This window comes from Sturnus vulgaris, chromosome 10, assembly GCF_052056855.1.
Source record: "Sturnus vulgaris isolate bStuVul1 chromosome 10, bStuVul1.hap1, whole genome shotgun sequence".
Taxonomy (NCBI): Eukaryota; Metazoa; Chordata; class Aves; order Passeriformes; family Sturnidae; genus Sturnus; species Sturnus vulgaris.
In genome coordinates this window covers 8,409,345-8,435,334 of record NC_142252.1, presented here as the reverse complement: position 1 = coordinate 8,435,334, position 25,990 = coordinate 8,409,345, and the positions used below count along the sequence as shown (strand labels likewise).

Below are 25,990 nucleotides of genomic sequence, written 5' to 3'. Positions count from 1 at the left end.
ACAGTGGTCGGTTTGATAATTTTAAACCCTAATAAAGCTGTGATTACAAGAACAAAAACGGGGAATGTGCCTCTAGGGAAGTTGGATTCTGCCTAAAAATGAGGCAGTACCTGAAAACGAGAGAAAACTATGAATATAAGTCAGGTGGAGCACCAAGACCTGCATAGGATGAGCAGTTCCCAGACTGCAAAGTCCTGATGGCAGATCCCACTTCAGAGAGAAAAAAAAGCCAAGCAGGGCTGTGCTGCCATTACACAGAAGGGTGCAGGGAACAGGGAGGTGACAACAGCAGCAAATTTACAGCACCATGTCCAGCACAGCTTGATGCCAGCTTACACCTGCATGGAGCAGCAGCTGCCCTGCCTGCAGGGACTCGAGGGGGTGGCACCGTGCTCTCTCTCAGAGGCGAGGGCAGTACAGACTATTCCTTTTACCTCCACACACTGCTCCTGTGCCATGGCAACATGAGCAAAAAATGAAAAGCAAGATAATATGAACTTTATGAGCAGAATTTGCCATTCTCATAACTTCTGATTTTAAAAAAATGGCTTTGAGAATTTTTTGCAAGTTTTCACATTTTTGGAGCCTCTTCTGTCAGTAATTTATTAGATCCTGAGATTTGAGCTTGCCTTCACATCACTTTTCACAGGCAGTTCCCCAGGTAATAATTATGCTTTGGCAGGTTTTTTTCCAGGCAACTTTTCCCGTACCTTTTATAAAAGCAGTGCCCAAAGCCCAATCGACTGGTGATAAGTGGTTTTTGCAATTTTTCCTTCAAATTCCGGGTGGCAGCTGCTGCTGTGAGACAGAAAGTCACACAAAAGCTTAGGAAGAAAGGCAACAGGAAGGACACATCAGTATACTCCACAGCTTCCAAGGAAGAGATATTTAAAAATAAAAACATACATTTCTTTCCACCTTCAGTTTGCCATGTCTCAGGGTTCTCTGCTCATGGTGCTCCAGAAGACTTTTAACACCTCCCAAAACCAGTATATAACAGGACTCAAGAAACTCGTGCTCTGGGACAGAGGCAGTGTTCTCACAGGTTGTTCCATGTGAAACATCAGAACAGAGCAGCACACTGAGATTGCCACCCTGGTTCTCAGATCACCCTGTCTGCCCTTTGATGGAACTTTCCCTGCTGCTGGTTCTGTTCTTGCACCATAGGACCACACACACATGGAGGAGTCAATATGGGTGTACAGATAGATATATAAAAGGTGTATCTGAAATCCATCTGTAGCACCTTTCATTGAATCTTCTGTTTAGGACACTTAATTGTCCTTTAAAGAGTTTTGAAATATTTATCTACAAAATCCTGCCCAGGTTTAGTGATGATAGCAGGGACTGTCAGTGAAAGGGAACTCATCAATGAATTTGCACACCTTTCTGGCTTTGCAGGGAAAAAAAACCAACATAAAAAAGAACCAAACAACCAACCAAATCACAGAAATACTCCACATGAAAGTTTGTCTTTAGTTTCTGGAAGCTGGACCCGGCCCAGTGCAGTTGTGGTAATTGTGCCATCTATGACTCTGCCTCCTACTCCTTCTTTCCCTGCACTTCCACCGAGTTGGAGCAAACCTGAGAGGTGTGAGCACATCACACCACAGCCAGACCAAGGACTGAAGCAGTGAGCCACACAGCCCCAGAGCATCAGCCCAGTGCATCCCGTGTGCACATCCTCTGTGAACTGGGCACAGCTGGGGACACACACACACACCACTGAACCCACCCACACACGGCTCCTGGGTCACTCAGCCAGTACGTGGGACTGAGACACAGCAGCATCCTAATGTGGTGACTCATCCCAGCTTTCAAACCCTGGCTTTGCAGCAAAAAGAACTCACTGCCATGCAAAGCACCAGAAACTTCTCAGCTGCCCTAGGCAAAGCAGCAGAATTGAAGTTCCATGATCTCCTAGACTTGACCCACCTTTAACAGGCTACCAGTATGACCCCTTTCATCCTTTCTGAGCAGCTCACAAGACAGAGGGTACATTTTCCTGATGTGTAACAGGCATCTACATTCAAACCTCCCCAATACTGAAAAAGCTCTCATCCCACAGAGATCAGTTATTACATGCTAAGGTACCACAATAGATCTCACCGTACTTATAAATTCCTCCACCAGAAGAGCCTAACAGCTTTCTTACTGCAAAAAATATTCCAGGTCACATAAAATAAAATTATTTTTAAAATCACAAATGTGAGCTAGAGGAAAGAATCAAAAACAAGCAGTACTTAAAGTAACATCTTCCAGCTTTCCATCTCCTGAGAGCAAAGAGGAGAGCTGTAGGAAAGGAGCTCAAACTCCTGGGGGCACTAATAAGCTTTATTACCCTGATTGGCCTCACCCACACCTGCCTCCATGGCCCAGGATCTCCTCTGCAGCTGAGGTTTGGCACACCGGTCCCAGAGCAAGGACAAGTCCCCCAGTTGTCCTGGGCTGTCTCAGGACCTGAGCCAGCAGCCACAGCCCACCCCAGAGCTGTGCCAGGGCTGGTGCTGCCAGCCAGGGCTGCACTGGGCAGCCCCAGGCTCCTGGAAGGAGAAAAGCAGCTATGGCCCCTAGAAGAAAAAAGTAAAGCATGTCACCTTTTGATATTGTCTCTGAGCCATGTGCTTCAGTTAAAATCCTCTGCTGAGATCAACCTCATTAAAATTCCCCTTTGACTATCTTGTTGTTCTAGGCTTCTCTTGTATTGAAAAAGAATAAATAAATTTTCTCATGCAGCTGTAAATCAAAGATGCTGTCCAACAGGGTTGGTACTTTTATTAAGACAGGAATATTGGCCTGAGAGTGCTAGCAGGTAAATGCATTTAGTGAACTTTGATACCCCTGCAGTGCCATGGGATTGGAGGCTGTCCATGGTCTGGCAGCTCTTAAGACAAATCCTTACTTAGTGCACTTACTCACTGAAATGATGAGAATTAATATCCAGTGCAAGCTGCTGCACTGCTGCTTTTTTCTTGTTGGTATTTGTTTAGAGATAAATCCTGGAACTGCTGATTATGCTGGCTCCTGCATTCTCTGTGAACCAGCAACCAAGGAAAGCTGTGCATTCATTTACAAATTCAAATCCAGAATATTACACATTTCCCTTCAAATATCAGCATATCCTAATATGCAGAGGAATCAGAGCTCAATGGCTGGGCATTAACCTGCAACAAGTCTGAGGAAGCAAACACCAAATACCAATTGCTGCACAAAATTCAGGTACACGGGGAATGATTAGGCACCTGCCACTTCCACTAAGGCTAAAACTGTGTGGTACTTTCCTCAGTCATATGTAAAATATCCAAACTGATGAACTCGGGCCCATCTCAGGATCTGAGTGAGCTCAGTGTCAGGTACAGAGCTGTGACATGACCCACCGTGCAGTGTCCTGTTTGCTTCACCACCACACTCTGGGCTGTTCCCCCTCCCCAGGATGATATTGTGCAGCCAGACCCTACAGGAATGCAACAATCCTCTGCAAATATGCTTGTGAAGGTTCTCCCCAGTCTCTGCCATGGGGGGACCTTTCAGCTGTTTGCTGCATGGATCAGACTGGATGGGGGAGAAAGGCACCAACACTCTGAGATGTTACTACACCACTATTAGCTGCCCCATTAGCTAACTGGGAAAAACTGCAGAGATGCAGCTGAAATTCAAACTTTCTTATAGGTTATGCCTAGTGTTTTCATCCTTCCTGACTCTGAAAGGAATTTTATTTTTCCCACTGAAAACAGATGTATAAGGAAATGAGCAGAGAATGCTGAGAGTTGTCCTGAACTGATCTAAAATCTTGTGCTTATGGATTTGTGTTTCTTAGGATTTCACTACTGACATTCTGCCCACCACCCCTTCCCCAGTACTAGCAGCTACTGAGAAAAAGACAGGACATATTCTCATCAAAATCTAAGGTCTTTTTCCAGTTAAGGGTGCAGTAAAATAGCATGTCATTTATAAAATCAGATGGAAAAACTCAAAGAACAATTTAAAGACAGGCTGCTTTCTTCTCAGAAAAATAAATGTCAGCCTAGCTCCACTTTTCTTCTACACTTAGGACAGACTGAGGAGAAAAGAGGTCAGACTTCTGTCTCATGAGCTGAATATTTCCCCTATGCTTGCACTATAAAAGTCTGCTGTAGCTAGCAGCACCATTAACAAGCACACTGAGGCAGTGAGATCCAATTATGGCTTTCAGGCTGTTTTTAAATATTAACACAATTGCCAAAGACCTACCTATTATCCATTGCCTGCCTGACTCATGACACCCAAACCACATCCCAGATTACTTTGCCTCAGCTCTGTTTACCACATCTCCCCTCCCAGCCTGCAAGCTCTGGTGAATTGAGTTGCTTGCTTTGTATCCCCTCCTTTAGCAGCTGGCAAACAAGGCCCCACTCTGACAGATTCATGTGAATAACTTTTTAATCAAAAAGATGATTTACAAATTTAAGTAAGTTGATGTTTCCATATAAAAAACTAAATCAACACGGCTTTTACTTGAAACACAGTTGTTTCAACAAAGCATTTGCTTCTTAAACAGCAAAAGAAATGATAGCATATTTACTTCGTTGAATAAATCCAAGATGCAACAGATCCAGACTGATTTCTACCTATGCCCTGAGAGAACCCACATCTCCTGTGGGAGCACTATGGCTGCCAGGCTACAGGACGAACAAATCTCACAGTGTCTTGATGTCCTTGTACAATTTTATACCAGTTATAGTCAGAGCAGACTATATAGCAGAAATTTGATATAGTCTTGCCTTTGTGTATTTGCTAGCCACCATACTAGGGAGTGTCTGTAATTTGTTTCTCTCTGGCTCAGGAAATACATATTTTATGCTGTAGGGACAGAAGTCCAGAGGGACATACTGTGGGTGTACTGCCCTTTCTTCCTAACATACTCAAAAGTGCTGGCAATTCAGTGGGAATGGATTATCCAGCTCCATTCAAGATGACAGTTTCAGACCCATGGACTGAAACTGTATGAGGGATTCCCAGTTTGTGGGCAAATGTATCAACCCCTGAGTTTAGTAAAAGGAAAAAAAATAATCCACTCTCTGGAAAAAAAAGAAAAAGAAATCCCAAGAGTAAATACTCAGAAAATTTGACCTGAATTCACAAATAGTTTTGGGATGACCTAAATACCATTTTCCCAACAAATTTACTATTCACCAGATTTTTTTCCTTTTGCCTTTGCAGGCCAGTTGGCTCATTTGAGGTCCCTCACTATAGGCATTAGACAACAAACAAGATTTTCTTTGTATGTAGGTTGAATAGAAATGAATTCACTATGGGATTCCTTAGTCCACACTTAAAAACCTGCAGTCTGGTTTTCTAGAGTGACCATTATCACAAAATTATCACTATGAGGAGCACAGCAGACAAAATGGCCACAGTCATCCTCAAGAATGACATTCTCCCAAGTTAAAGGTCACAAAATGCCTGACAGAATTGCCCTTTTCATAAGTCACTGGAAATATTAAAACTCCTGAGAAAAGCTGATGACACGGTATCAACCTCAGATACAAAGCAAAATGAAAGGGCAGCTAATTAGAGGTTTCACAAATATCAACAAGGCAAAGCTAGAGCAGACTTTAGCCTGTGGGAGGAAATACTTCCTGATTACCCTGTGGTTGAGGCCACAGCTGTGGTCACCACCACAAGGGTGACCACGTCCCTCTGGCCCCTCCATGGGCACAGCACAAGCAGCCCAGTCCCAGGAACAGGGACAATCATTCTGTACCTTCACAAGGGAGCTCTGCAAAGGATGTGGAGATGCCAGAGCAGTTTGTATTAAAGATGCAGCAAAGATAAAGCACTCATTGGGTAAGCCTGGCACATTCTCACCAGCCTGCTCAGTGCTGGGACGTGGATGCTCTCAGCTAATGGGGCCTGACAGGCTGAGCAACTAGAGACATTGCTCTGACTGGGATGTGTAATTAAACCATGAAGTGTATCCTGACACAGCTACTGGGGACTAATCACAGGCCTTGGGGGATGAAGGAGCATGTAGTTGTGAGCAGCAGCACCTGGGAGATGTGATTAAGGAAGAAATCACAGGTTTGTTATTCCTCTGGTCAGCCTGGGCTGATGGACCAGGACAGGGCCATCCACCCTCTGCCCCTGCCCTTTGCATGCCCTGGAGCCACCACTGTCCCCAGGCTGCCACATGGAAAATGGTCTTGTGGCTTCTATGGGACTCAAAGAGCACAAGCTTGGATGCAACTCACAGGATTCTTTCAGAGATCCCCTGTGGGACTGCTATGGAGCTACAAAAGCACTGGCTGGGGCTGTGCCCCACAGAGACCTCAGAGATGCCCCATGGGGGCTGCGAGCCCTCACCCAGCTGCACACCACTTGCTGCACTTGCTTGGAGGCAGGAATTCTCATTTTAAGGCTTTTATCACCTGATAGTTTCTTCTGAGAGTCAATCAGTGTAATTAAGAGATTTTTCAATAACTTCCTGTTGCTCCACACACATGAATTAAACAGCTGGAGGCTGCACAGAAACCCTGTGTAAAGGCAATTGTGCGGCCATAGCTCATGCCTGCCCCATCCCTGCAACAGTGTTCTTCACCTCTGACAGATTCAACACCCCCAGCAAGGGAAGGGAGAGTTGGGACACCCCAGGTCCCAGCTTGCCCTGTGTGGGTCAGAGCTCTGTGTCAGGGCAGCCTGTTTCCTGTGCACCTGATCCAGGGCACAGTGGGGAGAAAAATGCATAACAAGCATCTATAAACAACAGTTTAAAAGTAGGCTGCCCTCGAGGACATCTGTGGCTGAAGGTGAGAAATCTGGTGTAAATTGGACCAAAAACCGAACAGATTCAGAGTGAGGAGACCTCATTGACATGCCTGAAGACCTAGAGGATCCAGGGCCACTGGAGCTCTTTCGAGGCCATTTACAGGGGAACCCCACTGCTGCGAGGAGCCAAGAGCAAACCTGCACCTTTGCTGGGTTGAGAAGAATAATGGACAACTAAAGAAACAGGATTTCCTTTAATACTTTAATTTTACTTCTGCTTCTACTATGATATACAGAAAGCGACCCATGGTGCTGAGGAGGGCAGGGAAGCCCATGGAAACTGAAGTACTGAGGGAAGGTGCTGGATCAGAGCTAATGGAGCAAATGATATGTGAAGATGAGCTGTCCTAACAATCTGCAGAGGTTCTCTTTTAAACCTCTACCAAAGGAACTCATTCTCCAAGCCAGCTGTGTTTTTACAGCTCCAGCATTCCCTGCTCAGCTCTGTCTGGGCTTTATCATGCACATCCCATGGTAGCATGGGGAGAGAGGCAACTTCAGCCAATTTTCAGTAATCAGGGGAATGGTTGCAGTAACTGTCCATGTACTGCTAACAATGCTTGGCATACTTATGAAGCCATTATTTCCACACACAGAATATATCACCACTGATGAACCTTGTATAAAAGATGAGGGGTAAAAAAGGCTGAGGGCTGTAGCTGGCGTTAGAGCAGGGTGCTGTTTTCACTGTGTCAGCTGGTAACCTGCAGCCCTGTCTTTCCCTAGGGCTTGGTAGCACAGTCACTTTTGTGGACCCATGCTTAAATGGAACAGTTTGGCCTTCAGATGCAACAATAGCTTACGTGCAGGACTCCCTAAGAGCCCAGGTCCCTGGAGAGGAGCACGAGGATGTCTACAGGAATGAGCTGGCTGTGGCCCGAAGCAGCAGAGCAGATTCGTGTAATCCCTCATAGACCAAAGAGAGGATTTAATCATTTTCCAGGCAGTGCTTCAAATTAGATCACAAGGGATATCTGTGAGGATTCCAAAAGAAATGTTCCTGATGGTCATTAGTGTGTTCCCAGTGACGTACAAGATGCACACGCGCACCAACAAGGCAGAAGTTAGCCTGGAAAAAACCCAGCTGATGTGAAAAGGTGCACTTACAGTAAATTTCATGGCAAGGGACTCATTCATTTCCAGCACAAATGACTCCCACTGCCCTTCCACGTGTGCTCCCAGCAAGGGGTGAGGGAGCGGGATGCAGGGCATGTGTACAGCCCAGCTTCCACCCTTGAAAACTCCAAGGGGCCACGCTCTGTTTCCATAACACTTTTTACATGCTTGCTTTTATGGGTCTCTTGATGACAATCTAAATCCTGCCTGTTCTTCAATAAACCATTAATCTTCCAGATAGAGTTCAGGGAAGTTGCTGTGTAGCAATAAAATGCATGTTTCCAGAGTCCAGAGGGAGCTAAAAGGAAAAAAACACAAAGTGAAAGGGAGAGACATTGTTTCTGAGAGACAAATTCCTGGCTTGCAGGGGTTGGGGAGCATGTAGGGTTATGTTCCCAAATCCTGCCTGGAACCTCTCCCTCCCCTCACCACACCCTGATGCCACTTTGAGTGTAACATTTGTGAGAAGGTTCAGCCTCCAACATCACCATCAGCATAAGAAAAGGGCTGGTGACCCCTATACCTCTCATCCTCATGCCCCAGAAGCCTTTTGTGAATGGTGCCAGCTGGGGCTGTGCTTTGGTGAGCAGATACCAGCTGGGGAGTGTCAGTGATCATCAATGATGGGAGGGCTCCACCATTCCCCACCAGCCAGCACCTTCAGCAGCTACCTCACATCACCCAGTGTACAGACCTGCTCCTGCTTCTGCAGAATGGAGCATAAAATGTCTCCTCTTTGTCTTCAAAACACTTCCTTCAGTGTGCTGAGGGACCCGGTCTCACAGAGCCTGTGGCACAAAAGCCATCGAGTCCCACACCAAGGTTGGTCACTGCTGCCCTGGGTTTGCATTTGAACTGGTGACTGGTGTAGAAGTTACAAATTCTGTGCCCCACTTTATAACAGGATAAATGAACACAATCCCTTGTGCTTCCAGGCCCCTATAAAATTGATGGTAACCATATGTCAGTGTGTGTAGCTGGTAGGAAAGCACGTACTGCACTACTCAAGAGATGGTAGCAGTCAGCATTAAGGAGTGCCAAGGAATAGAAAAAAATCAGGTTCGACCTGACTTTAGTGCCTTAAGTTATAACTTTCATGCAGTAAAGAAAAAGAAGGCAAGGATAGGCCTGAAAAAATTATTTCCCTGGGCTATGGTCCTGTAGGAAAATGGTAGAAAAGGGAGAAAAAATAGGCACATCAAGAACAGACATAGATATAAGTACAATTATTGGACTCTCTCAGTTCAAACTGACACAGCTCTTAACAGAAGAATGAGGGAAAATTCACTGTCTGTCTAGATATCATAAAAAAATAAATACAAGGACTCAGAGTCTAATACTACTACTCTCAGCTCCTGAGTTTCTGATATCTCCCTGGCACACATGTATCTCACAAATATTCCTATACAGGATACTTTTCGTTCCAAAACTCTGTCTATTCTATATGAATGTTTTGTACTCTTCTTTCCACGTGGATATAATGTTCTTGTTCCTGATGGCAGTACTTCACAAGACAAACTAAAGGTCATGGAAGAAAAGCTGTGGAAAAAATTCTTTTTTACTGACAGAAGAAATCCTGGGATCTATTGAATATTCTTCATTAGTTTTATTACAAAACTAATGCATAATGCACTGTGTAAATGTCTACACAAACAGTAAGTAAAGGGCCTATAGATCACCTGAAGTAATTAAAGCCTTGAGCAGCCACCTCTAAGGCAACATTTTTCTTGCCACTGTAGCATGATGAAGGTCAGCCCTTTCAGCAGCCATTTGCACCTCTCTGCAGAAGTCAGCTGCATGATTATTTTCATCTGGTCTTGAATTCTTGATGAATACAGCAGAAAAAAATCTTTACAGTGAGCATCCATCTGAGATACACGTCCTGGCCAAAGAGCAGCTAATTAGACATGACTGAAGTTAATTATGTTTAACACTGAGCAGATAGACCCTGAGAAACAGAATGTGACATGGCTCTTGCTGCTGTTTCCTCCAGTGGAGGCACAACGAGCTGATTCTCAGTAAACATGGGTAGGTGCTACCATCACATCACCCACTGGCCTCAGTGTCATTTCTTAGATAACACCCGTGTAACCAAAGCCAAGAGCATCCTTTGGTGTAAAATCCTGTGCAGCTGATGAAAATTAACCCATATGCACTCAATGCACATCCCCTGAATTTGCACAGTGCTCTCATGCAGTGATGAGTGAGGAAAGTCAGATCTGGAGAAATGTCCCAGTGGTGCTTGGGCTTTCAGCAGTCCCAGCACTGCTCCCTGCTTCTACAAGTGTCACGAGTGTCCCCAGTTTCCCAGGGCAGTGGCAGCACAGTGCTGGAGGCTAGAAAACAATTACTGACACTCAGTGGCTGCTGCTGCTGCCAGGACTGGCAGTTCCAATGGCAATTTGTGGCATCAGGTATTTGTAAGGAAAATTATGGGTTGGGTCTTCCATTAAGGCCTGGAAAGAGGCACCACAGGGGCTCTCCTGTGTTATGTTCAAGGCAGCCTGTGTGCTGCTGTATCACTCCATACATATTGTTAAAAAATAGTAGCAACATCGGTTTTTCCTCTTCCTCTCTCTTCTCTTACAGGAAGCCTTGTTTGATCAGTTTATCCCAATCTGAGGAAAGAAAAGGGGGATGTACATCCTTAGAGGTGCACAGTTTGTATTTCCTCCTGAGGAGAAGGAAAGAGCAAGCTTTTGTGTATTGGCTAGGGTGGAATTCAAAACCACTTGCATGTCTCACATCCTCTCACCTGCAGTGTTTAGCTGATGTTTTCATTGCTGGGATGAGACACAGCTGTCCCAGGGAGGGCTAGGCTGGGGACCAGCCCCACAGCAGGCTGCTCCAGGTCCAGCATTCATAGCTGAGCTGCAGGGCCTGGAGGCATCACATGATAGTTCCATCTGAACAGCTGGAGCTCACACCACAGGAAATTCTTTAATTCTTTAATTGGTTCCTTCTTTACGAGCAACTCTTCTGCCTTTTCTCACTTTCCATCAGAGCTCAGCACTCTGAAATTCTCAGTTTAGTTATCTTTCCATCAGCCTTAGGCAGGGAAGGTGTGCTCTTCTTTAAAGTTTATAAAAGGGAATCTGGCCAAAGCAAGTAATTTTCCAGAGTACCACAGTGAACCTGGAACCAAAGGGGAAATTGAATTTAGTCTCCCATATCTCAGAACTACTGCCCTGCTCTCCAGGTCTCAGCTAAGCAAAAAACCCTGCTACATGGCTTCTATGGGTCTGAGGAGGGATGAGCTGAATATTCCAAGCACTAGAAATCGGCATTTGCTGCCAGTGACTACTGCTGCCCCTAGTAGTATTAAGGAGGGCAAAAAAATTGTTGTTCTTAAGTGGACAAGGGTTTTGTGTATACCATACCTTTAATCTAAAATTCACAAGCATTTCATATCTATCAGAAACATCTCATATTTTCACTGACAGCAGTATAAGTAGCATCATACAATAATCAAGAGAAGCATGGGCCAGCTGAACAGATTACTGAGGGGTAGAGCTGGGAACACAGACTGTAATGGATCATCCAATTGCCTTCAATATCCTTTTTTTAGTCACTTATTTGTGTGGCAAAATCCTCAGTCTAACCTGGCCTAACACAAACTAGACCCTGCCCAAACCAAGCCATATTAAACTTTGAAAAACTGGTGCTTGATTTTTTGACTATTTTCCATTTTCGTGCCCAGCTGAGCTGGTTACACAAGTGTCAATGCACTAAGAAAGTGCAGCTATTTTTGGCCATACACAGTAGGACCTGCAGAGGTGTGTGAAAATGGAAAAAGTACAAAAGTAAATCAACCAAATACACAGAGGCAGGTATGATCAGTGCATGAAAACCAATAGCCTAAACCATTTTACTAACTTTTATGCCTCTTAGATCCAACTGTTAACTCAGGAAGAAATCATCTTCCCACTAGGACAAGTCCTAAAAAGATTATAACATGACCATGGTAAGTCAGAAAACACAGGAGAGAATGCTCCAGCTTTGCCACAATTGCACCTGGCACACCCAACTATTCTCTGCTGCACCCACTTTGAGCATCTCTGAGAATGCTCGTTTTTTATGTGCTAGGGACTCCCATCTGAAATTTTAAGATGAAAATTAAAGGCAGATGGTTTTACCTCTTGGTTGAAAGGGCTGTGATAAAAGCATGGTTTTCCCTGGGGACCTGTGTACCCCTTGTCCTGAAGCAGTGCACATATCCTTGTCCAGCATCATGCACTGAGGATCTAGAAACAGAAATGACCGTGAGAATTTACCCATTTCCTTCCTTTCCAACTCTTTGAGAATCTATTTGATTATTCGTGTGAATGTGGGCACTTGTCTGAGAGAGGGAGAGATCCAGGGAGCCCACTGTGAGAGGGCCAAGCTAAGGAGGGAGGTTTGCAGTGAGTTGTAGCACATGAGGTTCCTGGCCTTGCCACCATCTGTGACCTGTGCTCTGGTCCTGGCAATGTGGATTCTGTCTTTAGTGTTCCTTCTCTGGTTTACTCTCCCCTGGGCTAGAGCACAGCCATGCTGGGAGAGCTGGGGAAATCCTGTGCCTGGGGAAGTGATGGGTTCTGCATTCCCCCTTCATTTATTCAGCAGGTTCACCTATTGGGTGAGTAACCTGACAGGTGTGTCTGACTGTGATGCACTGGTAGGATTTAGGACAGGTCCTATCACAGATCCCAGCTGGAAGCCTTGAGAGCTGCTATTTCTATTCACAGTAGGTCCTGGAGCCAGCCTGTGTACACAGGTCACATGTGGCCTTCTTCTCCTTTTCTCTCAAAGGGAGTATGTGGTAACTACTGCAGCAAATGTATGAGGTATAGCACTGCCAAGAAATGGGAGCCTAATTGTTGTGTTCTTTTAAAGAAGAATACATTTGTAAAAAACATCACCTCCATTCAGTCAAATTACAGTCAATTATCATGCCCTTCAAGCCAAGATCTATTAGCTCTGAATCTAACTTTGTTACTGAAGCACACTGGAAATGTCATTCATTTTGGAAAAAACAATATTATTACCTTTTACTCCTTAGTAGTCAAAAGGATTTTGAAACAAGATTAATGGGAGCAATTTTTTTCCCCTTCTATCTGTAGCTTTTGAAGATTAGCAACACTTATTTTGGAATAACAGCAGTCTAGGGTCACTGGGCTGTCTTCAAGGCATCATTGCATACACTTGCACATGCATCTAACTTTCATGGCTAAAATAGATTTTAGCTTCTTTTTTTTTTGTTCCCTGGTGTCATCAAAATACTGATTTTGGACAAACACCTTAGGACAAAAGCAAATACATTCAGAACTACCTACATGCTTTGCCCAACCCCACAACCCAAGGATAGCTCCATCACACTGCAAGAAGGTGGCCACACTTTTGTGTTTAGTAGTTCTTTTCAGTGTAAACAGGCTCCGAAGCAGGCAGTGTTTCCCTTTGTAGCAGCTCAATTTCAAACAAGAAACTGCTGCAATAAGGTACCTTTGCGATCCATGCAGCAGAGCTGTAATTTACTCTCTGTTCTGTTTTTCCTCCTTATCAGCAGCGCTGCCAGATGTTTCTTGATTCATTGTGGTGGCAGTGGGAAGGCTGAAGGCCCAGGGCAGCAGGACGGGTGGATGTGGCAGAGGAGCGTTCGGGACTGACCTGCTATTCCAGGACACGCCGCTGTCCCGCGAGACTGCAGGGAAACTCTGCCTTGCTCATGGGCAGCCTCAGCTCCACAGAAGCTTGTGACCAGGCCCCAGAATTATTTAATAGGGAGTGAGGGAAGAGAGCAGAGCACTGGGGAGCCTGTTTTGTGGGAAAGCAAGCAGATAGAACTATGTAGCAATCTGATTTTTGAAACAACCTCAAATTACCCCGTGCAAGCAGGTCTTAACTAGTGCTGGTGAATCTGTACATGTAATTCAACAGATTTAAGGAAGTTCAAAGTTGCCTCTAAACATTTATCCCCTTCTTAGGGAGGCAGTTTCTGAAAACCCCCTCTCTGCATAATACTGGGAATAACAGAGCAGCAGTGAGAGCCAGAGTCAAAGCTGTGTGCCATGGCCAAGCAGTGGAAATCCAGTGGGATCACAGATCTGTGTCACATACTTGTCCATAACCTCAACCCTAGCCCACTCAGTTTGCTACAATGCAAATCTAAGTCTGAAACTCAAAATGGAAACATGTCCAGAGGCTGAATAAGCAGCACAAGCTTCCTTAGCAGTTCTGCCAGCCTCCCCAGCACCCCCAGGTCTTTGCAGAAGGGGATCCTTGTGGCCCTGCTTGCACACACTCACGACCTGAGCGTGCTGCCAACATCCAACAGGGACCCAAGGTGGATTTGGAGCACCTGGCTCAGCCCTGCAGTCAGCACACGATGCTGCAGCACTGCAAAGTGCAAAAAATCATTTCAGAAAGAGGCTAAGAAAAGGATCCTGCAGGAATGGTGCCCAGTCTCGTTACTGGGAATCTAGTTGACGTAGTGAACGAGCATGGAGACTTTTCCAGGAAATGTGTTTCTTTATTTAAATAAAATTAGTGCCAGTAGAAACAATAAACTTTAAATACATGAGACAATTATATACAACTCGATGTTAGGAATTATATACATCAGTTTTTTACAGAAACAAATACATTTATACCAAAAGTAAAGGACGGAGGAGAAAGCAATGGAAAATGTGACAACTTGCACATGTCAGTCTCATTTGGAAAGTTTCAGGATTCAAGTGATTCCAGGCAAAGTGCCAAACTTAATTTGGCTCCTTTCAAACTTAAAACAGCCCCTTTTAGAGTAAATCTACCAAAAAGCTTTATATGGTCTGATCCAAAGTTCAGTGAAGTCGATGGAAAACCTCCCGCTGCCTTCAGTGTGCCCCAACCAGGCTCTCTGCGAGCACAAAGGAGCCTTTGTTGTGCTGTGCTTAGAGAGAGACAGCGATCCCTGATCCCTGCATCCATTAACCCTCTGAGCCCTTCCCAGCACAGCAGCACAGCTCACTCCAGCCTCAGCTCATGGCTGCTGTTCAGCATTCATGCTTTTCGAGCTGTCTCTCAAGCTCTAATGCCAGTGGATAAATCACAGAGCTATTTTAGTGCAGGAAATACGTGGAGACATTTTGCAAATATTTTGCTGTGCAATGCTTTAGAGTCAGGCTCTTCAGCCCTCATGCTTCAAAACTAATCAAAACACTGTAATAAGTTATTATAAAATATAAAGTATGATTGAAATATTTTCTTATTTGTATTAATTTTTACTTCTTTTAAAAGTGCAATAATTTAGCAACAAATTTCATGAGCATTTGAAAAATGTCACAGTACCATTAAATTGGGGAAGGGGAAAGTCTGTGGTGGTTTTAAAAACTAGTTACTAATAGCTTTATAGAAATGCATGTGTCACATGTGAGCTGACAAAGATGTAACACAATGCTTACCTACACTGGCTTAAATAGAGTAGAAAGTCTAGATTTTTTAATGATGTAAATGGGTATGATTTTACTGACCTCAAATAGAGAATTTAACTCCAACAGAGAAGCACAAAATCTTGTGCTGGTCCCTGACTCAAGTGATGATTTCAGTGGGGCCAGGAATTCACCCTTACTAGGTTAAATTCCAATCAGAATTCCACCTATATTTCAAGGGGCTGTAACAGAGCAACATCTGCTTGAGCCTTTCTACATCTGACAGCCTGCAACAAAGATCTTTTAATATCTCCTTTACTCACAGATCTTTGCCTTTCGTGACCAAATGTACGCATCTTTAAAAAATACAAAAGCAAAAAACTAAAGATCTTTCCTGTTAGTAACTCAGTCACAGGCTGGATGGCAGCAGGAGGTGGTGAACCTGACCCAGCCAGTGCAGGTATAACTTAAGCAAAGACACAGATAAACGTCATGGGTCTGGACCCAGGCTTTACAAACTGCACAGGAACCCAATGCCTCTTTTTTTCTGCCTTGTCTTTCATTCTTTCTGTACCTAAAGTCAGTCTCCAGTCATGCTGCAATATCCCTTCAAGTACAGCATCAACAAATTTTCAGCTTTCGAGGCCTCATTGAGCAAATGTGCTGTTGGCTGTGGTTTGTCATAAGAAAAACACAGCAAGAGTATTTCTATTCTATCACAGCTTTGTGTGAATGAGCATTACCCATCATCTTTAAGAACCAGGCATTTGCATGAGGGTAACTTCCCCAAACATTTCCCAGATATTTACAGAATTCTGAAATATGCAGAGACATGCCAGTAATAATTACCTCATTAGAAAATACATATATATTCACCATGTTCTTAGCTTTCATAGCAAGAAATAATAATGGAAAAGTTAAAATTAAGCAACCCAATTGTGTGCAAGTTACACTTTGCAGCTGGGTACCACTGCTTCCTTGTCCTGCCGGCTCTCAGGAACACCTTGGGCCCAGGAGCACAGATACCTGTTCAGAGTTCATTGCAGAGCAGAAAAGTAGAGCCACAAGTTCTCAGTGGGAGCTCCACTCAGGCTTTGGCAGCTGACCAGGGGAGCCCTGCGAGTGCTAGGAGTTCTTATGGATGTTTTCCACAGAGCCCTCGCTGCTCTCGTTGAGGGGTGTTTCTGACACTTCCCCCAGTTCAGAATCCAGCACTTCCTCCTGGATGGTGAAGTGCACATCTGGAGAGGAGGACTCGGAGCTCACGCTGCTGCCTTCCATGGAGCAGATGGCACAGGACAGGGATGGCACCATGCTCTCCTGCAGCATGTTCAGCATCATGGGGATCTGCACCGATTTCAGCCCCGCTACGGTCGGGAGAGGCTTGACAGCTTCCCCCCACTCTCTCTCCTCATCCTTGTAGAGCAGAAGCAAATTGGATGACTTCTCTTTTCTTTTGGACTTCATGTAGCCAAACATTATTCCTATCAGGAAGATCCCATAGAACGACATGACAATCAGAATGTAAAAATACTCGTTGCTGTTGTTCTTCTCTGTGCTGGGGGATTCAGCATCAAGCATAGCTTGGGTCACATTTGCATGGTCCATCTTCAGCATGGAAAGTGTTTTACCACAGCTAAAGCCTAGAGGAGAATGTAAATAGATATGCAAGATCAAACTTCAGAGCTACGGTGTAAAAGAAACACCTGGAAAAATGTTACCCCAAACTCTTCCTTATTCCTTGTAATTGTGAACTCCACACCTGATTGAAGCACTCAGTCTGTTATAACTCTGCATTAGTATTGTAAGTGAATGAACTCTTATTCAGACACAGAAAACATTAAAGGAAAGAAAACACATAATATTAAATTATCTTGAGTTCAATGCTGAATTATAAAACCCCCGATCCATATGATTAAAGAAAGAAAACTATATAGAAATTCTCTGCTAGGCACTTAAACATAGTTTTGTGCTACTTGATCATGTTTCCATGATGGGGGAAAGTTAGAAGTATTGCTTTGTTCAGTGGTGCAAGAAAAAAATAATCAAAAAGCAACTTACGCCGGTATGCAAATAATTCCTCCTTTTGCAAAGCTCAAGAGACCTTTCCTCTACCAAATGCCGGGTGTTCTGAAAACTTTCCTCTGCTGCAGTTGGAATAAATAGCTCTCAAGAAATGTTTCATCACGTGTTTTAGAGGCACAGTTTATAATAGTTTTGTGTTGGAGTCAACAGATGAACTTGAAGGATTGCAGTTCAACCCACTGAACTCTTAACAGCTGTGAAAAGAAAAAGAGTTGAGAATTCAGATTTTACTCTTTCCTAACCAGTTCCACACTGGCTCTTTCAGCTTGCGAATCTGCTCCTTTAACATCCCAGTTGCTAAATCTGACCTCTTACCCTGAGAGCTGCTACACAGAATGGAAAACCTGCAGATCATTATTGTGTGGTTTTTTGTAACACATAGAAAAATACACATGTGAATTTTATATTAGACACTACCAAGTTATTTACATGTCTGCTATGCACAGTCTTCCCTAAAGAGATAGAGGAGGAAATAAGTTCTTTGGTCAGGACTAGTGACAAAGCTTTAGAAAGTGTGTGCAGAACAAAGTGGTGACTTTCAACTCGTGCTGCAGCTCCACTTTGCTGCCAGGTGAGGGGCTGGGCAGAGCTGGGCCCTGAGAACTGAGTGAGTTTTGGATGGATGGGTGTTGTGCTGCCTAACTTTGGGGATCAGAGCAGCAACTGTGAGATCTAGGTTCTCCACACACTCAGTGGAAGGGTGCAGACTCCTCCAGGGAGCAATTTGGAGCTCCTGAAGTTTGCAGCTGCCTTCTGCCTCCATAGAAGCAGCTAAGAGTTAATGCTGTGTGCATGATATCATGCCTAGATAGAGGCCAGGGCCAGAGTTAAGGATGATTTAAGTACAAAGGGACATTAGCAGCTCCTGGGCAGAGGGATGCAGGCTGCTGGGCAGAGCAGGACTCCTCGCAGCCCACTGGGGAGGGCACTTAGGATGCAGCCTGGGTTGCAGGGCCCACAGAGTTCCCAGTCATCAGCTCAGTGGCACAGGAGGCTCTGAGACCCCTTTCCAACACGTAAGCAGCAGCCCAGGCCATGGGAAGAAGGAGGCCCAGCGTGCACCTTAGGGATTTCATTTCCTTATCCTCTCCATCCCCGTTCTTCACACACAAAGCCCAATTAGTCAGGGCCCACATGTGAATGTCACCCCTTCTGCAAAGCTTCAAGGATGTTTATGTAACAGAACACTCCACTTCCAGAAAGCAGTAGACTGGTGCTGGAGTTTCCCAACGGTAGATCTGGGTTTTTTTCCCTGCAGTCACTTGTGGATTCTTTGCATAGACAGCAAATTCTTTTCCAAACTCTGCCCTTACAATCCCTCTGAGGTAAAGGCAGATAGGATTAACTTCTCTTCACATGTAGGAAAAGCCAAGAAAGAGAAGTTAAGCAACTTTAGATGTAGTTGAGCATTGGAGAAAAGACAGAATTGTATCTGTGTTTGGAACCAGCATTTTCCATCATTTCTCTGAACATCTACAGAAAGAAAGGAAAAAATTACATTAGCCAGATTGCCCTCTCTGCACCTTAAAATAGAGGATCCTCCCTTTAGGATGTTGGTTTTATCTCCCTGTGCATTCCCATGTGATAGCTCAGGAGCTGTTGATGTTGGACTAATGTCTACTGGGATTTCATCTGACAAAATCTGTCTGCAGCACCAGCTTGCCAAGTCTGAATTCTTCTTCCCTGTTCCTGACAAATTACCGAGCAGGCAACAAGAGCATATCAGCTGTGGGCTAAAGCAGAACTCAGAGCAAGTCTCTGGATTTTCTAGTTAACTTTAGGGAATATTTACTTCACAACTTTCTCAGCTCCATGTGCTATCTGCCCTCCCCATTCAGCTCTGGAAATCTGGGGGTTTTAAAAATTAAAGACAATGTGTCACATTTTAGCAAGACCTTCTCATGCAGGACTTTGATGGACTCGTGAGGAAGTGCCTGCATTGTTGGGTCAATGAAAATTGGCTCAGCACAAGCAGAAATCCTTTCTCCCTGCCCATGAAACCCTCTTGGAAGCTGCTTGATCCTGGGAACAAGACCAACTAAAGCGTGTCATTAGTGTCACCACTCACCTGGACACAAAGGCTCCTCCAGAGGCACGGACACCCCATGGCTCCCAGCAGTGAGCCAGCAGAGCAGGGGCAGACCAGCTCTTCTGTAGGCACCTGCACGTGCAAATAGAATCCTTTATTTGCTCCAAACCCTCGTAGTCTTTGTGTAGGTGAAGCTCTGTACAAAATTACCAAGAAGAACTGGAGCACCCAACAGCAACACAGGAAGACTGCTCAGGTACATCCATAGGTTTATGCAATTCCCAAAAAGTTTAACTGAAAGATGATTGGATTGCATAATTCTGCAGAGTTATTGACGAAAACTCTTTGCAACTATGTTTACTTTGGCTAGCTGATGACATCTCTTCTCCATCTGTTAGCCCATGGTTCTTAAAAACAGTTTAATTTTAAAAAGGTCTGCAAGGAATTCCCGAGCCTTCTATAGACATGAAGAGGAGGGATAGCAAGGCACAGAGGAATAACCACCTGAAAAACATATGCCACTTGTTTACTAATACCATCAGTCAGCTTTCTCAAGCTGTACTCTGTAGAAACTATATTTCATCTTAAAACGAGACCTAGAACATTAAAAATCACCATTCTAGTTTTGTGTTTCAAAATTATATTTGCCACAAATTACATTGTAAAGCCATTGATCACAGCAAAAAGCTTGCCTAATTTCCAATGACGTACTTTTAAAGTTAAACTTACTAGCTACTTCTTTTTTGATGCCTCTTTCTTCCTTCCTTTCAGATCAATTTTTTTCCCCAAACTTCAGAGAACTTTCCCTGAAATTTCGCTTCCACATCTCTTATGCTTTTTGGGTCTCACATGTTCTTCTTCACCTTCCTTGCACCCATCCCAAACAAGGCTGTAACATTTAAGAATAACCCTCGTGCTGTTGCTACCACCTTCCACATTCCCCCTTTGGAAAACATTCAGGCTAATAAAGCAGAGCAACAGCCAGGCACTCCAATAATGAAAAGGTCACAACATAGTTGTTGATGCCAGATTTTCTTTCTCAAGGTCCCTGTCTCCTAGAGAGCCTTTTGTGGCAGCAACCTCCGTCACCAAAGGACGCAAACGTTGAGGCTTGAGGCATCCCATGGGGCAGGAATTCACAACATGGCTTAAGGGATCATATAATGTGAGCCCTTTCTCCAAATAAAAATTTGAGGACAGTCAGAAAACTGAACAAAGACAGAATCTATTATGAAGACAACATGAAACCTCCTTAGAGACCCAGATGACTCTGCAGGCTGCCATGGAAAATATATGCCTAACCCTTCATTACAGGCATAATCCATGGTCTGATGCTGCATTTATCTTTCTTGCCCCAGTTAGTGAGTTAATAAGACTAAAGACACCAAACAATTGTTAAAGGGCCAGCTCCTATGGGAAGCTGAGCCTGTTTGATGAATGTTTGCTGACAGTACCACTCTAAAGAGTATCCAAGTACATGCTTTTTTAGAGTTATCATCTGAAAAAACCCAGTAAAGAGAAACAGGAAGTTCAGAGGAGCTGGGGTTTGTTGGGATTTTTCTTCTTGCACACGTACATTTAATGGAAGTAATATTTGGTAATTTACTGCTGGGGAGAAAAGGGAGGAAGAGTTTTGCCATACAAGTATGAACATATTTTTGATTTAGACCTTCCAAACACTACAGTTGGCAAAGAACAACCAACCGATGGTGATCAAAAAGATGATCAACATATTTCCCTCAGATATATTATTTCAATTAAAGTTGGAGCTGCTTTTGACACCATAAAGGAAGACATGATAAAATAGAGGTGTGTGGTCCTGATCCAGTCTTGTGTTTAAGGACCTGCCCTGCTGAGAGGTACACACTGACTTTGGGTCCTGCTGCAAAACACACACCTGAGCCAAAGCCCCCCAAAGCTACTGGCAGTGCCTCTCCCAAAACAAACATCAGCACCTGCTCCTTTCAAATTCTGTGCAGCTCAGTGAAGCCTGTGAGTGTGTTGGAATAAAAGCTGGTTCAAAACCAGCAATACACTCATTCCCAGAGTAGACAATGAGGGGCAGAAGTAGCACAAGCCACGTGCCTATTAATACACTATTAAGTGTAATAACCATATGAAATTTATTTATTTATTTACTATGTGCTCTTAACGCTTCCATGCCTCATCAGTTCAGCCACTTAAGTGAAATTAATCTAATAATACCTACAAATTTCCTGAGCTGGCACAGCATGGTAACACACTGGCAGATCACCACCCAAAAAGGCAACAACCACTGTGTCCATGGGCACAAGGGCTGGGTTGGCATTTGAGCCACTCACACATGGCTCTAAGTTCAGTGTCCTTTTCCATCACTCTCCCTTATTTTTCATACTGCACAAATAGATGACATCCTTCATAAACTTGACACAAGCAATTTCTAGAGGAAGATGGCAATTTTCTCAGTGTCATCTATAATATACTGTGTTGCCATCTGGATGCCAAATTGGAGTAATGGTCTGATCTGTTATTAACTACAAAAAACTTAGTAAAATGCTACAGCTCTGCCTTGTTACCTTACACCCTTCACTGGGGAAAACATGCAAAGATAACTCCAGAAGAGGAATGCATCAGCCTCCTCTCCAATTTCAGAGTTTGGTTTGCTTTAATTCAAATTTCATTTAACCTTTGTAGCAGAACCATATTCATGAAACTTTAAATTTCTCAGGCCTTCTCTGCACACAGGGCAGCAAAAAATATTTTAATCAATGAAGCAAACACAGCCAAGGTGACCATCTGCACTCACAGTCTCAGCTGTAGCAGTGGCAAGAGATTTCCCAGAAGCCACATCTGGAGTGTGCAATTGCTCTCCAAGCACACAACAAAGATCTGTAAAGGCAAAATAATTTCAGATCCTGAGAGATGACAAGCAACAGAAAACCTCAATGATATCTGTAATAACAGTTCAGACTAAATTTAGCATTTACTGTAAGGCATGTGCTGTGAGAGTCTTGGAGTTTTGGAGAGGCATTCCTTTTCAACCTCTAAACTGAATTTCAGAAAGCTAAGAGTGACTGGAAACAGTGGAAACAGGTAACTCTCATGATAGCAATAACAAGAAATTACATTCAAAAATATAAACTCTTCAGTGGTTAATATGAGAATCTGAGTTCAAAGTCATCACAGCCTCATTTCTGTTTCCTGTAGCTAAGACAAGTTACAAAGTTATTTTATCAACATAGATTTCCACACAATAAAATGAAACCGATACCTCACATTCCCTTATCCTTTTCCTTTGATGTGACACAGTGAATGTAGTGATGCTTGATTTGAAAATACTTTTGTTTTTTCTTTTTCCTTTACTTTTTCTTCTGCCAAATATAATTATCTGTAGGATGCACGACCTTTAAAAACAAAAGGAACTCAAAGCTTACTTTGCTTTTGGAATCAAATAGATTCAACTACTCTGTATAGCTCAACTGTGTTCAACATTATTTGCTTCTATCTGGATCTAAAACAGCAAGCAAAATACAAAATTCTGTATGCCACCAAAAAAAAATCAAGAGCCTTCTAATGTGATTAGCAGTGTTTAGGAGCAATTCATTGACAAATCCAAACACCCAATCCTTTCTCTTCAGCAAAGAGACTTCTTGCTCTCCCAGCTATGGAAAGGTCCTTATTTAGGTCCATTCATTCTCCCTGAACAGCTTCTAGCTCTAATCTGCTCAGAATTAGCAATTTGACTTACATTAGTGAAGGCTTTTCAACTACAAATTTTAGATAAAGGGATATGTATCAATATTTCTAGGGCTTTTGAAAAATTCCTCCGCATGCAGCATGAAGATCTGAGTTTTTTTCTTTTTCTTTTGTTAATTTTAATACTTTCTACAACAAGAGAAATTCATAAGCATAAGAAATAAAGGGGACAAAAAAATACACTGAAAATATTCAAGTGCTCAACTTGAACTCTCACCTGACTAGAGATCATAAATTAAAGATCATTGGTAAAGCTAAGAGCTGGTTGCCCATTGTAAGGTACAAAGCTCATGGAGCCACTGATAAACATCTAGCTGTCCAGTGAAACACAACCAGAGATCGAATAGGAAAGCATGCAGTCATTCCCCGTGCCAGGAAACATTTTATTAGAATGGATTCACATCAGCGGGGACCCTGCTGCCTTTTTGAGTAGGAGCAGCTGCACATTACCTGTTGCCACTTACACAAGTTCATGTCTCACCCCAGGTAATCTCTTCCTCCTCCTCAGTTCTGTGGGCTATGGGGAAGCCCAACATGGCATGGTCATTTTGCTTTGAGCTTTTTAGAAAAAATGATATTTGGAAGCCCAGGAGAAGAGGGGAGCAGGATCCTCTCTCATGAAATGGACAGGGCAAAGTTCACACAGGCAGGGACTTCACTTGCCCAGGTTCGGAGGTGTAACCGTTCTCAAAGTTGATCACATTTCAAAGAATTTGAGAAGAAAAACAAACAGACAGAAATTTAATCATGAGGGAAACCACAGACTCTGAAATCAATGACACAGCTCTTGCTTAGTCCTACTAAACCACAGATTTGAGGGTTTAATTTTCATACATCAAGAAATGGTAAAGACATCAACATTTAACAATGCATGTTCTGCCTCAGACATGCCCAGAGCTCCCACTGAATCCAGCAGGATTTTAGGGAGTGTTTGGAATACAACTGCTAATACAAGGCAGGGTACCAGTCTGGCTTCCAGCATGGTCTGTGTCTATTTTTCTGCCTTAAGATTAAAGTACCTGCCCGTACTAAGGGGTATTTCATATCCAGTTCTAGCACTGCTCTTGAAAACACAGCATTCAAAAGAGATTGGAAACAGAGAGGGAGATCATCATGGCATTTACTATAAAAAAATATTCCACCCTTTAGGAACTCACACCCTACAGTAGAGACTACAATCCCAGTGTCACAGTGATCTTCCATCCTCCCGAGGACAGAAAACACATGCAGGGGGAGATTCACTCTCCTCTCCCAGAAATAGGTTTAGGGCAGAGATAAAAGGAACAGAGCGTTATCATAGTAGCACACATCCAGCCCAGCCAAAGTGAAAGCACTTGCAAGGCCTTAGAGGAACAACCCACATTTTTTTCATTGTTATTTCTTCCAATCCTGCAAAGTTAGTTCACAAAGAAAGAAGCAGCTCATCCTTGTTTCACAGCCATGTCAGTATAACATCCCAGGTCACTGTGACCTTCAGCGCTTGTGAGATTTTCAATTTCACATGAATACCAGATGTTGAGCCCTCTCCCTCTGATACTCACTTTTCTACAGCATCAGGAGCTCTGCATCATGTACATTTGTAGTGCTCCCTTTGAGTTTTGGTTGTGAAACCTCCACATTTAACTGCAGTTGTTACAGCAAATATCCATTAATTTCAGCTCTCAACCCTGTTGACCTAAATCTTCATGGGATTTCAAACACAGCTTAGATTACATCACTGCTGTTCTCTACAGCAGCCCCTTTCAAGCTGAGGCAACTAAGATAGCACTTCAGTTTGATCTGTTACATCTTGGCATTTGTTGACTGTATTCACTTTTTAGAGCACTCACTTTTTAAAACGCTCAGAACAGCTATTTGTATTCTTTTTCCAAAAGTCTGCTTTAGAAACACAACAAAAGGAACAAAATAGCAATCTGGGGTGTAAAAAGCATCAATAGAATGAAACCCAGGTGTACAGCAAAGAGGACAGAAAGTATACAAAAGAGGCAGCAACAGCACATGCATCCTCTCCAGAGGGAGGGATTGTGCAAGGCAGAGGAGGGAAAGCAGTAAGCTGTGATTTCTGAAACCTGAAATTTGTTCCTGTGTTTCAGTATTTTGGTATTAGTCCTCATAGCCACAGCTGTGAGTGGGCAGGGAAAGGATCCCTAAATGCATAATGTAAAGAATGGGCTGTAAGCAATGCAGGATCATGCCAGCTCTAACAGGACAGGATTTCTTTCTTCTTAACTGTTAGGAAAACTTTATTTCCTTCAGTTAACACAAGCACTCCTAATCCAGCCTTGTGTGGACAGCTGATGGAATTTGAATAATCTGATATCCACTACCAGGACCTTGGACATTAATGTAACATTAACCAAGGTTAACATTATCCCCAAACCCTCCCTTCTGCATGAAAGACATTTGGAAAGGCTTCCCAGAGACCTGGAAAAGCCCAAGGAGAAGCCCTCCTCACATCTCCCTCCTCATTGCTGTGAGTGGCCACCCTGCACATCAGGAACACCCAGGGGGTGCACGTGGAATCAAAGTGAACCAAGTGTGCAGCCCCCTGGGAATCTCTGCCATATTCCATGCTGGGAATGTGCCCACACCACCCATGGAAAACTGCCCCTGTGCCCAGGGCACAGGGGAGAGAGCACACATCAACAGTGCAACAAGGCAAAGGAATCCAAATTAAATTCCCACACGGATTATTAAAAAATGATACCAAAGAAAAGAAATTTAGCAACATAAAAATGCCTACTCTAGGCAGCGGTGGTTTACTTGCAAATGACAAAAAAAAAAAAAAAACAAGAGGGGATGTAATTTTCAAATGCAATCCTTTATATCTCAGTGG

At 43.6% G+C, this 25,990-nt stretch overlaps 1 protein-coding gene across 1 annotated transcript; it reads right to left on the bottom strand.

Moving 5' to 3' along the window:
* Nucleotides 1-14,407: 14,407 nt before the first annotated feature.
* KCNE4 (potassium voltage-gated channel subfamily E regulatory subunit 4) lies at nt 14,408-17,506 on the bottom strand. Its single transcript, XM_014879587.2, has 2 exons — nt 17,367-17,506; nt 14,408-16,948 (listed from the first exon to the last, which is right to left on the bottom strand). Exon 2 carries the CDS (start codon nt 16,920-16,922, stop codon nt 16,431-16,433), a length of 492 nt encoding a protein of 163 aa, XP_014735073.2. The 5' UTR covers nt 16,923-16,948; nt 17,367-17,506; the 3' UTR covers nt 14,408-16,430.
* Nucleotides 17,507-25,990: the final 8,484 nt, after the last annotated feature.